The sequence below is a fragment of the Zootoca vivipara genome, chromosome 3 (genome assembly GCF_965207765.1).
Source record: "Zootoca vivipara chromosome 3, rZooViv2.hap1.1, whole genome shotgun sequence".
Lineage (NCBI taxonomy): Eukaryota > Metazoa > Chordata > Lepidosauria > Squamata > Lacertidae > Zootoca > Zootoca vivipara.
The window spans coordinates 89958164-89973677 of NC_142586.1; the positions used below are offsets into that span (position 1 = coordinate 89958164).

Consider the following 15514-nt stretch of genomic DNA (forward strand, 5'->3'; position numbering starts at 1 on the left):
CACTAAGAAAGATCAGTTGGAAAAGGGCTCCTCTTTTCTCTGGTTGAGAGTAAAATTGCAATGGGTTGTAAGCCTTCTAAGAAGCTGCTGTAACTCCAGCTGTCTTGCCCTGATATAGTCGTTCCTTACCTCCAGAGTATAACATGTCAACATACTGCTTTTATGGTTGTTTTTCTCACATTCCTAATATTACATTAGGTTTCACAAATACAATTTTTTGTTTGCTTTTTCTTTGCCCAAAAACTCACCTTGCCAGAGTTTGGAGTATTTCCAGCCCAGGTTTTAAATAAAGCTCAGGTAGCAGTAGAAACTAGTCCCTGAGGCAGCTAAGCAGAGAGCTCTCTGGTGAGCTGAGAATGGTGCCACAGGGCCTCATTTGCACTAATGGACCAGCTTCCATTGCAGCTTGGTAGAAGTCAGGCAGAAATCTGCTTTTGACAGGAAACCAAAACTGTACTGTAGAACAAAACACTTAGTTGAAATCAGGGTACCGGGATAAGTATGTAGGTAAGAGTGTCTGCAGGATTCTATATGATGATATTTGCTGCTACTCTAGATGCACTTTGCTACCTCTGCTGTGTGTGGGGGGGTGTACATGTGTGCAAAGGTGGGGAGACTTCTAAAATGTAACTTTGGTGCTGAAAGTGATGTGGCAGAAGACAAAAGTTAGGTCAGAATGGGGGTGGGTGCATAGAAATATGGAGTTGAAAACCTGGGAGAGAGTTCAAGGGAGGGGTTATTGAGGTCAGGGGTTCAATGTCTGTGGTTGAGAAAAAGCCTTTGAAAGGCAGTCAGCAAAGAGAGGGATCAGAGGGAAAGTTGCTGCAGTGAAAGAGCATATTCTTCCGTAAGAGACTCAGCCTGTTCATGTTTTAAGATATTTGAGGGCGCTCCTTTTTCTCTCCCACCAAAAGCTGAGGTTCATTTGTTGGAAACTCAAGAGAAATGCCTTTTTGGTAGCTGCATCTACAGGCAACGTAACGCAGAAGACCCACCTAACCTCTTCTCTAATGAGCTTCCACCAGGAGACAGGGATAGTCTTATTTCAGACAGGGCTTTGATTGAGTTGTTACAGCCAGTGTAAATGTGTTGCAATTTGTTAAACTGGCTGTTATCTCTATTAGATTCATTGATGCATTTTATTTGCTTTTTTTTTTTTAAAAAAACCTGTTGATCTGTATTTTACTGCTGTTGGCTGCCTTGAACACCATTTTTGAAAAGATGTAATTTTAGCAAACAAAGGCTGGAAGCTAGAAATGGGATTAAAATGGCCTGGCAGTGGAGAGGATTGTATATTGGCAAAACAAAGTGAACACATAGAGTAACCTGGGAATCAGCAGCGGTATTTCACTGCAGACCCCACTTGTCACTTTATGAAACTAGTATGACTGTAACATTGCCTTGGAATCTCAGTTTGGCAGATGTTGGAGATGGGAAGAACATTGTCTACATTTCTGACCAAACTTAAAATATATTGCCTCTTTGTTGACGTAGGTTTTGATGAACTCCATGCCTGTGCTGATCCTGGATTCCCTGAATATGGATATAAGATGCCTGGCGCAGGTGTTTTCTTTGAAAGTTCAGTAGTCCGGTTCCATTGCCAAGAAGGATACAGGCTTAAGGGCCCATCCAAAAAGCTTTGTGAGAGACATTTCAACGGCTCCCTAAGTTGGAAGCCAAGCGAGAAACCCGTGTGCCTCCAAGAAGGTAAGTCTATTTACTGCCAACAAACTTTGCTTGTGAAAACTCCATATTTCTATCAAATATGTACTTCCAGCTCACGGGATCATGCTCAACTTTTTTTTTCTGAGAAGACTTTTTACAACAAATGGAAACTGGAGACCTATCTGAATCCAGGCAATAAATGCAATATCATTTTCATTCTGAACCAGTAGTATTCCAGGTTATCCTAGGTTCCCCAGGCAAAACCTTCAATTCCTCTTGAGCAAACAATCATTAAAGTTAAAATATTTATAAAGAATGTTGTGTGCTGACAAATTTGGTACATTCTTATCCCTGTGTGTTTGGTGGACTCTGAATTGGGGCAGAAGATTCAGGAGTCTCTTGATACATCTTAATGAACAGATGAAAAGTTCATCTGATGTTATTGGTTGTATTTAATTACTATTCTGACAAATGAATGCTCTTTGTAAAATTTTAATGTTATGTTTTACTGGGCATTATGGTTAAATTTATAATGATGATAAGGGTATGTGTTAAACGGAGTATTAAATCAGTTATGTATTGCGGGGGATGTTGTAAATTATTCATTTGGGTTTGGAAAAGAATGGCAGCCAGATTATAAAATGCAGTAATAATGCAATTTTACTTCTTCTATATTTAGGAACACATCTGTGGGAATAAAAGAACTTGTTTTCTTTTGTATGTAATTAGTTCAATTTTCTTATGCTCATTTTCTGTTTCAGACATATTTGACAATTTTTGCTGGTCTAACTCTGGCTCTTGCCAGCAGCAGTTTTGGAAAAAAATCTTTGTCTGTGGAAAAGCTTCACCATTTATTAAACAACATGCACTAAAACTCTAGCTCTTTGATTTATTGGGTGCTTGTCAGTGATGGTGTTGTGATCAAGAAATTTAAAAATATGGGCTGCCTTTAGTGTGTTTGTGCATGAATGCGCAAACATGGATAAACACACCACTAAAAATGTTCAGATACCATTTTGCTGGAAGAATCGGCTTGCTATGTATTTTAATAGTGTTGATCAAGCCCTTGTCATGAGCAATACATGCATTTGCAGCAAATTAGATCAATTGAACATTTGGGGTGGGGTGGGTGTGCAGAGAGATGAGGAACCTGTTTTTCCTCCTCTGTGACGCTTCAAGTATTGTCATGTTTTAAGTCTCCTCCTTGTGTTGCAGCTGCCAACAAGGTGGTATTGGCCTAACTGGAGGTGTGAAATGTTTATTTCATAAGTTGCCATTGGCTAAAGCAAAATTGGCATAGATATTTTGGACATTTGTGATGGTTCAGAAGGGGGGAATGACAAGTTATTGTCATCAGTAGCATGGAGTCCCAAGCAATAGTGTATTATGAGAATAGTGAAGTCAAGAGGAGCGCCAGCTCTTCAAAGAAGTCAACCAGAAGCCTTCCTTGTTTCTATCAGCTGAATAATGTGTAGAACCCAATGGTTTTGGGATTGCAGATTGTTCTGTTTTCTTTGAGCCATGATGATTAGCTTCGTGGCAGTGACACTATATTTGAGATTCTTTGCCACACTTTACACTGTATCTTTCTTGCTTCAAGTTAGCAAGCTTTGTGTGCATACTAAGCTTGTTTTTCACATTATTACATTCTGAAGGCAAAACAAAAAGGCATAAATTTGAAGCTTCTAGGACAACAGAATCTAATTTTCTTATGCCTAGAAGACAATTTTTCTTTAGGATGATGGTTGTGCATTTTTATGCTGTGGTAGTAATCTCATGAAAAGTATTTATTTATGTTTTGCTTTGCACTTGTGCACTGTTCTTCGTCCATGCCCACACACCTTTGCAGACACTGGCACTAGAAGTCATATAATATCAAGGTAAAGGATGAAGTGACATACAGTGTATGCAGAACCCTTAAATGGTTGGGGACGGGGGGCGGCAAATGATGTATCCGCATATCTACAATGTAAGATTGCCTATTGCAGCCTTGTAATTATGTTCTCGTTGTTTTTAACAAGTAAAAAAAACACTGCTTCCAGCCTTCTAGGTGCCTAGATGTGGCCCCACTTACTCTCAGTGTGAGCATGTGCTGCCCCCCCCATGGCCTCTCACCAATGCTCTGGTGTGATCTGGAATTGCTGTCAATGAGGAAACGTAAACATTTGCTTATTTGCAGCACCAAAAACACTGAACCACATCCTCTGCCCCGACGGATAAGATGGATTTGTAAATCATATTGGTGGCAAAACCCACAGCAGCATTTTTTAACAATCTGATAACACATACAGGTCACAAGTTCTTAATATTGGCTTGTAAATTTTTGATCAAACCATATCCTGAGTGCGTTGGGAGGTAGAAGAATACCTAAAAAACAAGTTGAGTTGCATTGATAGGTTGCTAATAGATCTTAATGCTAACTATCAACCAAGGTATCTACTCAGTTATATCAGGAATAAACACTTTTGAGCCTAACTCCTCCTTTTAGGAATAATCCTGCAGTACGTTTTCAGGGTGTATAGATGTTAGTGGAGGGGCATTACTTTTGGCAGGGGTCACATTGTGCTTCTTCTGGGGTAGTTTGTACACCTTTGGTCCCCATCCTGCATTCAGTTCTCAGCTGTAGCTCTTAGAAGCGGTCAGCATGCAGCAGCAGCCAGACCTTAGGAAATTGGTTTGACTGGCCGGCTAAACCAGGTGAGGGTAGCCAGTGGGTCTCAAAACCTCAGTGAGTTAGGGACTTTCCCCTGCATATGAAAATGCGGCCTCCAAAATGTCTTGGATCAACCCATGTCAATCTACCCTTGGGATGTTTGTGTGACTGTTCCATTATTCTTTTAAATGTTGGATTTTCTTCTGTCGGGGGGCAGGGGGCAGAGTACAGAATGAGCATAGGGGAAACATCAGTACACCATATAGATGCCCTGTAAAAAGTGAGTGAACAAAGTGTGGAAATTCTGCACTAAATGTCTATTGTGGAAACAGTTCTGGTACTTGATATGTCAAGACTGGGTGGGACAACATTAGCGTTGCTACAATCCTTTCAGTATACAAGAAACCCATTCTAGAAGACAATTGCACCGCACAAGCTCAGAAGCTTTTTTTTTTACGTTCTTAGCCAGAGAAGAATACTCCCAGAAATGGAACTCAGTTTGTTATGCTGTCACATATTACAAACTGGAGCCTAAACCAGGCAAATAGGTGGTAATAATAATAATAATAATAATAATAATAATAATAATAATAATTTATTATCTATACCCCACCCATCTGGCTGGGTTCCCCCAGCCACCCTGGGCGGATTCCAACAGAAGAATAAAATAATTGATTAAAGATTAAAATCCTCCCTAAACAGGGCTGCCTTCAGATGTCTTCTAAAAATCTGGTAGCTGTTTTTCTCTTTGACATCTGATGGGAGGGTGTTCCACAGGGTGGGCGCCACTACCGAGAAGGCCCTCTGCCTGGTTCCCTGCAACTTGGCTTCTTGCAATGAGGGAATCGCCAGAAGGCCCTCAGCACTGGACCTCAGTGTCCGGGGGTGGAGATGCTCCTTCAGGTATACTGGACCGAGGCCATTTAGGGCTTTAAAGGTCAACACCAACACTTTGAATTGTGCTCAGAAATGTACTGGGAGCCAATGTAGATCTTTCAAGACCAGTGTTATATGGTCTCGGTGGCTGCTCCCAGTCACCAGTCTAGCTGCCACATTCTGGATTAGTTGTAGTTTCCGGGTCACCTTCAAAGGTAGCCCCACGTAGAGCGCATTGCAGTAGTCCAAGCAGGAGATAACTAGAGCATGATTTGACAACATAGCAAACTAACATATGCTACTCCTTTTCAGGACACAAACCTGGATACTATGCTCCTTTTAAGACTAAAAGAAGCTGGGGATTTATACTGCTTCTATTCACTGACAGAAAAACACACCTTTCTGAGCAGTTTCAAATGTAGAGGGGACAGGAGGCACAAGCATCTGTGTTTTGTAAATAATTCAAGTGTGATCAATCTACAAGAAAACAGAAAACACAATACTGTATATTTGCACTTACTACTCTCGCAGCACTCATGTCCTGACTCGACTTATTATTTAGAGGGTGCAGAATTTGAATGTTTTGCTTTGCTTATGCCTCTCCTCTTCACTAGCCCTATACATGCTGTATTGTTTTAACACTCGATTGGGAGCCGCCCAGAGTGGCTGGGGAGACCCAGCCAGATGGGCGGGGTACAAATAAATTATTATTATTATTATTATTATTATTATTATTATTATTATTATTATTATTATTTATATACATTGTGATGCTCTCTTTACTGTGGTTTCTCCCACTTCTCTGGTTTTTGTGTGTATGCATGTTATGGAACCTTCTGATCGGCAAGCCCTAGGCTCAGTGGTTTAACTCACAGCGCCACCTGCGTCCCATGTTATGGAACACAAGTAACTTGCATGAGGCAGCAGAGGATGGCTGAGTGAGCATATGAATGATGCACACAGATCTCTTATTCCCTAACAACGCTTGTGTTACTTACGTGCATAAGTGGGAGAAGGGGGGGGAGAAACAGGGCTCTGTGCATGGCCACCTTGGCCACAGTGGACTGGGTCATGTGCAAAATGTAATGTGCAAAGTACCTCTCAGGCTCGTTAATGTTGGCTGTCTTAGATGTAGTGCTATACTTTTGTCGTAACAGAATATTATACTTGGGGGTTTCAGGGCTTGCATTTTCTCTGTTTATTTTTGTTAAAAGGTAAGCACCACATTGATCTGCTAGAGTTGGGTTTGTTTTGTTTTGCTTCTTGCATATCTTAAGGCACAAATATCATAGTTAAAAGAAATTGTCTAGAGAAAAGCATGTTAATATTCATTTCGATTGCCGCTTAGAGATTGTGTTTTGGGCTTTCAACAGTGTGTTTACTGAGGAAATAGAGGGGCTAAGCATCTTTTCAGCAAATGAGGAATTTTAAATTTTCTGTTTTAACTCTGAGCTGCTCCATATAGAATATGTATTTACTTACCCCAGTTGCTGGAGTGGGAGCTAGTAGTTACAGTTCCCCCACCCCAAATATTTTAGAGTCTTGGGTAAAAAACAAACAAACTGTACAGTTTCATCCTTTGTACATAAGCGTTCAGCAGACTTTTCTCCTTGAACAAGTCTCCTCTGGCTGAAGCTTTGAAGTTGGTTTAATAGCAGAAGATATTTGCAGGGATGGCAGCCCAGTAACAGCTCAGTGAAAGAAGCAGCGTTTCTGGCCAGCATCCACACAATTAAAATGGTGCAATCTACAAGCCATCATCAGAAATAAATGAGAATGGAGTCATTGTATAACAGGATCAATGTTTCTTGCTTTTGAAAATGAAAATCTCATATTTCACCTCAGTTATGTTCCGTGTCTATTTGTGGAACAGCAAGACTCCAAGACAACAGCAAGCCACAAGTCAATTATGTATTCATTGATGGTTTTGCTCACAGTTGGTCTGTATATGTCACTCTTGAGATAAAAGATGTTGTGCTTTCTTCTTCCTCTCTCAGTTTTGCTTCTTTGGTCTTGTGCCCCCTCCCCACTGCTTGCTGTGGATAGAGCCCATGCCCTATATCCTCCCCACACTGCATAATGCAGTGGGGTAGAGTGCTGGCATTGTGCGTGAGGAAATTGTGTTTCACAGTTTCCACTTGCCTAAGAAGACCGCTGAGTGGCCTTGGGCAAATTGTGTTACCTCTCAGTCTAAATAACCTTACTTGACTATTGTAGTTCTCAAAGGGTGTTTGGGGAAAGGAATGCAATAGAAATGTAACGTATAAAAAGAAATTGATTAAAAAAAGGCACAGTTCAGTAAGAGCTGACATAGAACACCTAGTATCCTTAATAACACTTGGCATTCTGCAAGCCCTTCTTAAGTGATTGTGTTATTATCTACTATATTTAAAAATATTAGAGGACAAGCAAGTGGGGCTCTGCAACAAAATGTTGCTCTGTACTCCTGGTGTGTATGTGTCACCTGAGCCTGGGGAGGTTGAAAAAACTAAAGTTAGCAGAAAAGATAGGAATCCTTGCTCTGCCTTGGTTTTCTTTCTGAAGAAAATCAAATATTTGATTTGTTTTTTAAGAGTTCTGGAACATTTCAAAGGACCAGCCTTCATCCACAGCATCTCGGCTCGCCTTTCCAGACTGGGCCGAGTGAAGGTGGGGGCTCACCTGGGTGGGGGGAGGGGGGAGGGGCAGGATAGGACATGGGTCGGGACAGGGTGGGGTCAATCACAGGGATGAGCCAGGGTGGGGGGAGGAGGGGACGGGATAGGTCATGGGTCAGGACAGGGTATGCCCAGCCACAGGGATAAGCAGGGGTGGGGGTGGGGGGAGGAGGGGGCGGCATACCTCATGGGTTGGGACAGGGTGGGGACAACCACAGGGATGATCCGGGGGTGGGGGGAGGAGGGGATGGGATAGCTCATGGGTTGGGACAGGGTGGGGGGAGTCACAGGGATGAGCCTGTGTAAACAGAACACGCGTAAAACCTTTCAACAAAATGAAGGGGGATTGAAGGTGAGGGGAGTCTGAAGGGGGACTCTGATGGTCCATTTAACAGACTGAGCCACAGCAATGCATGGCCGGGCCAGCGAGTAAATTAATAAATCCAGAAAATTTGTAACTGGTTATTTCAGCAGACTGCTCACATCACCCAGCACAAACCAAACATCAGCATATCACAGATTTTCCTTGGTTTCCCAAAAAGGGAATTAGGAGGCCAATCAGAGTGCTGTTGGATGCAGTGCTGGGGCTTCTGATGAGATGGGAATCTGTGAAAATTGCCTCCCCACTCCTTTTCCAGCTAAGAATGCAGGAGCCTCTGCTGCTATAAATCAACTGATGACTAATCTATAGGATAGATATAGAGTTGAGGTGGGGGTTGAGCTCCTGACCTTAAATGTACTTTTGTGCTGCAGCTTGTAATGGAATCTTGTGCAAATCACAAAGGGGGGGGGAGGGAATGAGTAAACTAATCCATAGTAATGTGGAGCAGAAGGAATACCAGCTATGAAGGAAACTAAAGTATAAATATGCAAACACTCCTTTAATGCCACTTGTGATGCAAAGAAGTTGCAGTAAAATTTTAAGCTGGTTCCTATGAACCCAGAGAAATGGATCCTGACCCAGGGAGAGCCCAAGGATCCAGGCAAGCAGGCACGATGTTGCCGCTGGCCGTAGAATGACAGAGACCAAACTAAGGCTGTCAAAAGCAAAGTACAGTTTATTAAAGAATAAAAACTGTTGCAACAGGGTCCTTCCTCTCACGCAGGAGAACAAGGAAGGAACACCAAACAGAGGTGTCTTGCCCTTAAAAAGAAATTTGAAATTGGTTTCAGCCCACCCCCCAGAAGCATCATCCATATGTCACAGAAGGGGTGTAGCCCAAGACCCCCCTCCCTAGATTCATCATAGGTACATCATGAAAGGGGAGGTCTGGTGGCAGTAATCTGAGCAGTCTGGACCCTGCCCCCTGCCCCCAAAACCTAATCAACAAAATTGAGAGATATTTACATTTCCCTGTTTCCCAGCCAAGTTAATCACACCCTTTTGTCTGGCACTCAGGTATCAGGATGCCAGGGTTATCACTTTAATTCCTGAGACAATGAGAAGGTTCCCCCCACCCCACTTCTTCCTTGCAGAGGAACACCTGGTCAGAGAGAGTCAAAATGGTGTCAGTCAGGCCTGTTTTCCTGTGCTGCTTCAGACATGTTTCTGTACATTCATGTACATGTTTTATGAACAATTATTATATATATATATATATATGACCTCAAAATTCTTATAACAAAGTAAATAGGGATTTGAAATAATCTGATGCTGTGGAGGCGCTCTGAGGTTTGAAGATGACTGAGGATGGGGATGGATGTGACTGACGCATTACAAATTTATACATTATTTAAAAATACATTTCATAAAAGGGAAGACATATTACTGAGCTTTCAGTTAGTCTAATACAGTAGCAGATAAGTTTGGTATGTGAGCAGTGGTTTTTTTCAGCCGGAGTGCAGTTCCGGCACCTCTCAGGTAGGCACCATTGCTGCCAGTACTCCCCCCGGTAAATAATAATAATAATAATAATAATAATAATAATAATAATAATAATAATAATAAATTCAATTATTTCAAACTCTTCTTCATATTATACCTCCAGTTGTGTTTTTTTAAAAAAAAACTCTTTATAGTAATATTGTTGATGGAGTGGTTGTATTTTTATTTTGCTGTAAAGGTAGTTTAACTATACATACAATATTAAAGATTGTTGAGAACTTGCCTATAATGCACAGGATGTAATATCCTATAATAGTCTCGATGCTAATGGAAATGTGGTGTTAAATCAGCTTAGGCAGAAAAGTTTGCAGATCCGTCTAAGAATAACTGCTACTTTGGGTTGACTTTGTGTAAGCGTGTTTTCACATAGCTGGTCAACTTTTGACATTTAAGTTAATAATATATAATTTCTTTATGAAGCCACAGATTGCCTTGCACCTGTTGTTGAAGATGCAGAGGTTCATAACAAGACATATGGGACTGGAGATAAATTAATAATCAGCTGTCATGAAGGATTCCAGATCCGTTACCCTGATTTAGACAACATGGTTTCAGTGTGTCAAGACGATGGAACGTGGGATAATCTGCCCCTTTGTCAAGGTTTAGTACACCAGAACATCCTCTTTTATAGACCTTACGCCTTGTCTCAGTGTAACATGCCTATTTATCTTTCTTATTTCTTCCTTCTTTTACTGCTGAAAGAGATAATGATTACCTATAGTTTTACTACAGAAATACAGTACCTTTTTGCCAAATGACTTTTTTTCAATGAACATGGGCAAAAAACATATTTGCATACCACTTGGTTTAGTACAAAGGTAGGGAACCTCAGCTCAGCACTCTTACCACTCTACTCAGTCTTCAGGACTTTGCCCAGGCCACACTCGGTCCCAAGGCCCTACCTCTCACCCTACACACTGTAATGGGCATTCCTCAAATACTCTTGCCTGGCTGCAAGGTGTCCTTGAACTGTGGCAGTGTCTTCTGCTTGCCTGGTTGGAGGATACAGGGAATGGGGCAGTGTGTGGATAGAAACCTCTGGCTTTTGAGTGGCTGAAATGTAGCTTTACTATACAAAGGAAAAAGTAACATCCATTACTTTGTCCATTTATGCCTCTGGCCACATTCTCTTTTATGTCTTGCACCAACCACAGGTGGGGGAAAGATTTTTCTACTCCTGTTTTAGGATGACCACTTGCACATCACCACAGAAGATAAAATGCCCACCTAAAGAGTGGATGGAAGATGTTAGATTTGTATAAAGTTTGCATATGCCTAGTGTACACTGAATAACATTTCTGCATATATATTTAGAGAATAGTTCTAGCTACATTTTAGTTGCCCCTGTTGCTAGACAGGGAAAGCTTTATTTTCAGGTGTGGACTGCTTTATTTTAGGTTTTAAACTTTTTTAAAAAAGTTTCAGATTTTACTTTTGGTGGAGTTATGCAGTGCCTATTATGCTTCCCTGCCATAAGTGAAAATGAGCAGATATATTTTATTTAAAAAGTCTTGGAGAGCAGGTAAGGAAAAAGTGAGCCCTAAGGCATACTCCCATTCTCTCCTTCAGTGTGAGGGAAGCAACCTCTTAATATTGTTCTTTTCCTAGAAGGGAGAGGAGTTTGTATTTTTGTTTATAAAATCTATTTATAGACTGCCTTTTTAGGCATAGCTCACTCAAGGCACCCCACGTTCCATAAAAACACAATACAGTTTTAAAGCACAGCTATATAATTAAAATGGCAACTGTACAAACTTGTTTAAACACAGGTCGATTAAAAATAAATAGCTGTGCAGATTCTCACTGCTAAAGAGCTACACTTCTTAAAGCAGCTTTCTATTTTAAGCTCATAAAATAAAGACTTAAAAGAAGGGGGGAAGCTGCCTGAAATAAACCCTCCTATAAATTTGAGAAGTTGAGGCAATCTCCATTTCCATGGGGAGAGTGCTCCATAAACTGGGGCAACCACAAATAAGGCCTTCTCTCCCACGGCACTGACCAAGGAAACAAAGATGAGCAAATATACGTGCTTGGGAAAGACCCATTTGGGTGTAAGTCCTTCATATAACTTGGTCCCCAATTGTTTTGGTCAAAACCTGCACTTTCAGTTGGTCCTGGAAACACAAAGCTGGTGAAGAATAGGTTTTGCATGCTCTGATCACAAACATCAAGGTGGCAGCATTCCTTCGCAGTTAAGTTTCTGTACTTCAAAGGCAGCCCCACATGTCCAGAAAAAGAAAGTTGCATATTTATGAAGCGGCCTGCAAGAATGCCTTAGTGTCAGTTATAAGCATCTGCACAGTCGGGGTGGTGGTAAGAATGTATTCTTGGTGTCTAGGAACATTTTGTAGCATAAGGAGGAGAGGCGGTTTCTGAGGTAAATCTGGAGCTTGTATCATGCTGTGGAATTGGATGCCAGTGTAGATAGATGACTGACATTCAAATCCATGTCAGGTGGGGATCTGCCATGCCCTGTTAGCTAAAGTTTCCAAGCAGGGCAAATTACAATAAATGGGCTATGCTTGGCTGAGGGGGCACAAATTGCACTACAAAAATAATATACAAGGCCAGGGTGCCTTTTGACACTGTAAGCAAATGTAAACCAAGTGTACCCCTCAAAGCAGATAATATCCTGTTGTGTGTGTGTAATGGCAAAGTCACAAAACTCACAGAATTAAATAGGGTTGTATCGGATTAATTTCTACTCAGCAGATCCACTGAAATGAATTGACTGAAGTTAGTTTTGTCTATTAACTTCCATACTTTGACTATGATGGCTAACACAGGGTGAAACCTGTAAGTTCCTATTTGAATTATCCTCATGGGGGATCTCTTGTTGCCAGCTAAAAATATGTTGGTTATGGCTGTAAGGGTACATTAAATTTATTATATTAAATGAAGCTCAGAATAGGAGGCCCACAAAATGCACGTGGTGCTCATTGAGATCGTTTTACGAATCTTTGAGCTTGTTTTGGTTGATGGAGAATGTAAGAATAAAGTTTGCTGCCCACTACAAAGCTCTCCTTTCAAGCAGCATTCATTTGCTTGCCTAAATATTTTTGCAGCTAGTGGGTAACTGTGGAAGCTTCTTAGTGTGGATGTTCATATCCATTGCAACTAGTTGGAACTAGCCAATATTCCTTTCTTAACTGCATGCACCGATTACAATATATATAAGATGCTGAGTATCACACCTTTGAAGTGAACAAGCAATTGTTTGGATAAGTATCGGTCTAAAAATGAAGGATTCCATGTGAAAAAGAATAATTATTAAACTAGAAACTGAAGGGGGGGGCAGAATGTAGAAAAAGAGAAAATACTGCCATTTTTAATTAATCCTGTGCTGATTTTTGCAGACAGTATATTGTAATTTGCTACAACTGTACGCTAAACAATTAGGAGTAGTGATTTGGCACATTGCAGGGTGAATCTGAGAGTCGAGTCAGATGAGCAGGAGTAACATTCGCTGTGGGGAGAGAAGGGAATATATATTTTAGCCTGATAGCTGTAATTGGGATGTTTTAAAAATAAGCGTCTCATAATAAGATACCTCCTTCTTCTTAATTTGCAGGTTGCCTGAGGCCATTGGTTCTTCCTCATAGTTACATTAACATATCTGAGTTCGAGTCCTCCTTCCCAGTAGGAACTATGATATATTTTCAGTGCTTTCCTGGATATAAACTAGAGGGGACAGAGTTCCTTGAGTGCATGTATAACCTTATCTGGTCAGATAGCCCACCTAGGTGCCTTGATGTGGAAGGTAAAACATCTTATTTCTTTTTAAAATATTTATTACTTATCAGATAATATCTGGTATATTTTTTACTTCATTTAATGACTTTCCACTTCACGTTTCTCTAGAGCCAAACTTAGATGTTCTATTCACACAATTAACTATTATGTGGAAGGTTTTTTTAAAAATAAATTGCAGGCGTTGGGATGGGGAAACCAAAAGTGGGACCAGTCTGACATGGGAGGGGAAAAAGCCCCTTAACCCTCTCCCTGCTGCTGTAGTGCCAATTCAGGTCGGGGCCCCCATTCCTTCTACAGTGGTACCTCTACTTATGAACAACTCTACTTACGAATGTTTCTACTTACAAATGGAGCTCTGTCCGCCATCTTGGATGCGGTCTAGATAGGATTATTCTACTTACGATTTTTTTAGATAGGGTTGCTTCTACTTACGAATTTTTTCTCCCAATGCATTTCTATGGGATTCGACTTACAAATTTTTTCAACTTACAAATGTGCGTTCAGAACGCATTAAATTAGTAAGTAGAGGTACCACTGTATTTGCATTGTGTAAAAAGCTTCCATTGGAGTGAATGAGAGTAATATGCTCCGTGCATTCCATACCAAATAACAATTTTGGCCTAGCTCAGTCTGAAAAACCTTCCTGCAATTCATGACCTATTTTCATTCTGAAATGGTACAATTCCAAGGGGACTGGACACCACTTGATTCTTCTGAATATGAACCCCCCCCTTAACTGTCTTGAATGCATTTATTGTCTCTATCCCCCCCACCCCGCCCGCATTTGTTCTCACCTGTTTTTTATCAACATGTGTAAAATGTGTGCACATGACTCTCTCACATTCTTTGCAGTGCCTCATTGAAAACATGCCCATGAGAACAGACTGTTTCTGCTTCTCTTCTATCCTTCAGTCTTTCCGCCAATTGGCATTTCTTGACAGGTCCAGCAAATATGAGTCCTTCTCTGAATAGTAATAACATTAATGTAGTTTAGTCTGAGGTACAAACAAATGCCCTTAAAATACACTGCTTTTATTTAAAAATTTAAATGTGAATGTATAAAAAAGAATGCTTCCATTTAATCTTGGCTGAGAATATGTCCTCCTCAGTCATGGCATCTGGAAATAGTACTCCTGGTTTCGAGGATCATTTCTCAAGCCTGTTCCAAGAATTTGTAGTGCATTATTTACTTCCTAACCTTCCAATACATAGGCCAATTGGGGGTGGGTGGGGTGGAGATTGCATATCACTTCCAATCATTCAACAATTTCATACATCTGAGTTTCTTCAAAACCCTGGATGAAACAGTATCTGATCCTGGTGAATTATTGCTGTTGGACCTATTGATTTCCTCTGAAACCTTTTTTCTGCAGGAACTTCTATTAGTGATAGTGTTCAGCACAACTAACCAACTGAAAAGAATTGCCCTATGTAGGTGCTCACTTTTGTGTGAAGATGGAGGGATCATGTTCATTGGCACTGTGTTGAACTGTATCACCTTCAGTCCTATAGAATGAGCGTCTTACAATGTAATATTTCGGCAATATGTCTTCGATTTTGCTTGTCCTTGGTTTGTTGCCCTTCAGTAGTCCAAAGCCCCCATCAATTCTCTGGCATCTTTCCTTCCTCTTCTTTTGCAACTGTATTTTATTGGTTTTCAGAGAGCTTACAAAAAGCAAACGATATAAACAACTCTTGAGTTCTAAAGATAATATACAAGTAGTAAAACAACAACAACTTGTCTTAAACATATGCATTGTCGAATAGAAAAATAAATGAGTACCTGTGACTGATTTTCTGTGTCCCAATTGTCGATTATCAAGCTTTGCCAAAAGGAGATTTCAGCAAACAGGGTGTGGAAATTAGGATAAAACTCTATTGATACTTCTTTCTAACTTAATACCCATACAGTTTATTCTTGTTTGTGCACACAGTTCAGTGTGCTGTACAAACAACACACCTGTGAAATTTGTTCAGAGCTCCTGCTTGGCTTCTAAAAATGAATAGTGTGTCTGTGATAGAGGG

General features: G+C 40.7%; 1 protein-coding gene and 1 long non-coding RNA gene across 13 annotated transcripts in view; one reads left to right on the forward strand and one right to left on the reverse strand.

The window, feature by feature from the left end:
• SUSD4 (sushi domain containing 4) overlaps nucleotides 1-15514 on the forward strand; it is an 88601-nt gene that overhangs the window by 54431 nt on the left and 18656 nt on the right. For 6 of the 12 annotated variants that reach the window (XM_088666650.1, XM_088666652.1, XM_035111413.3 and 3 more), the window contains 3 exons: nucleotides 1495-1707; nucleotides 10157-10336; nucleotides 13308-13496. In XM_088666650.1, coding sequence (XP_088522776.1) covers nucleotides 1495-1707; nucleotides 10157-10336; nucleotides 13308-13496 — 582 coding nt within the window. The remainder of the gene's footprint in view (nucleotides 1-1494; nucleotides 1708-10156; nucleotides 10337-13307; nucleotides 13497-15514) is intronic. The other 6 variants (XM_088666655.1, XM_088666657.1, XM_088666654.1 and 3 more) reach the window with 2 other exon arrangements.
• On the reverse strand, nucleotides 13037-15409 carry LOC148686348 (uncharacterized). The gene is made up of 4 exons (XR_015949126.1): nucleotides 15273-15409; nucleotides 14933-15154; nucleotides 14284-14453; nucleotides 13037-13202 (listed from the first exon to the last, which is right to left on the reverse strand). It is a non-coding gene; the product is annotated as an uncharacterized LOC148686348 (long non-coding RNA).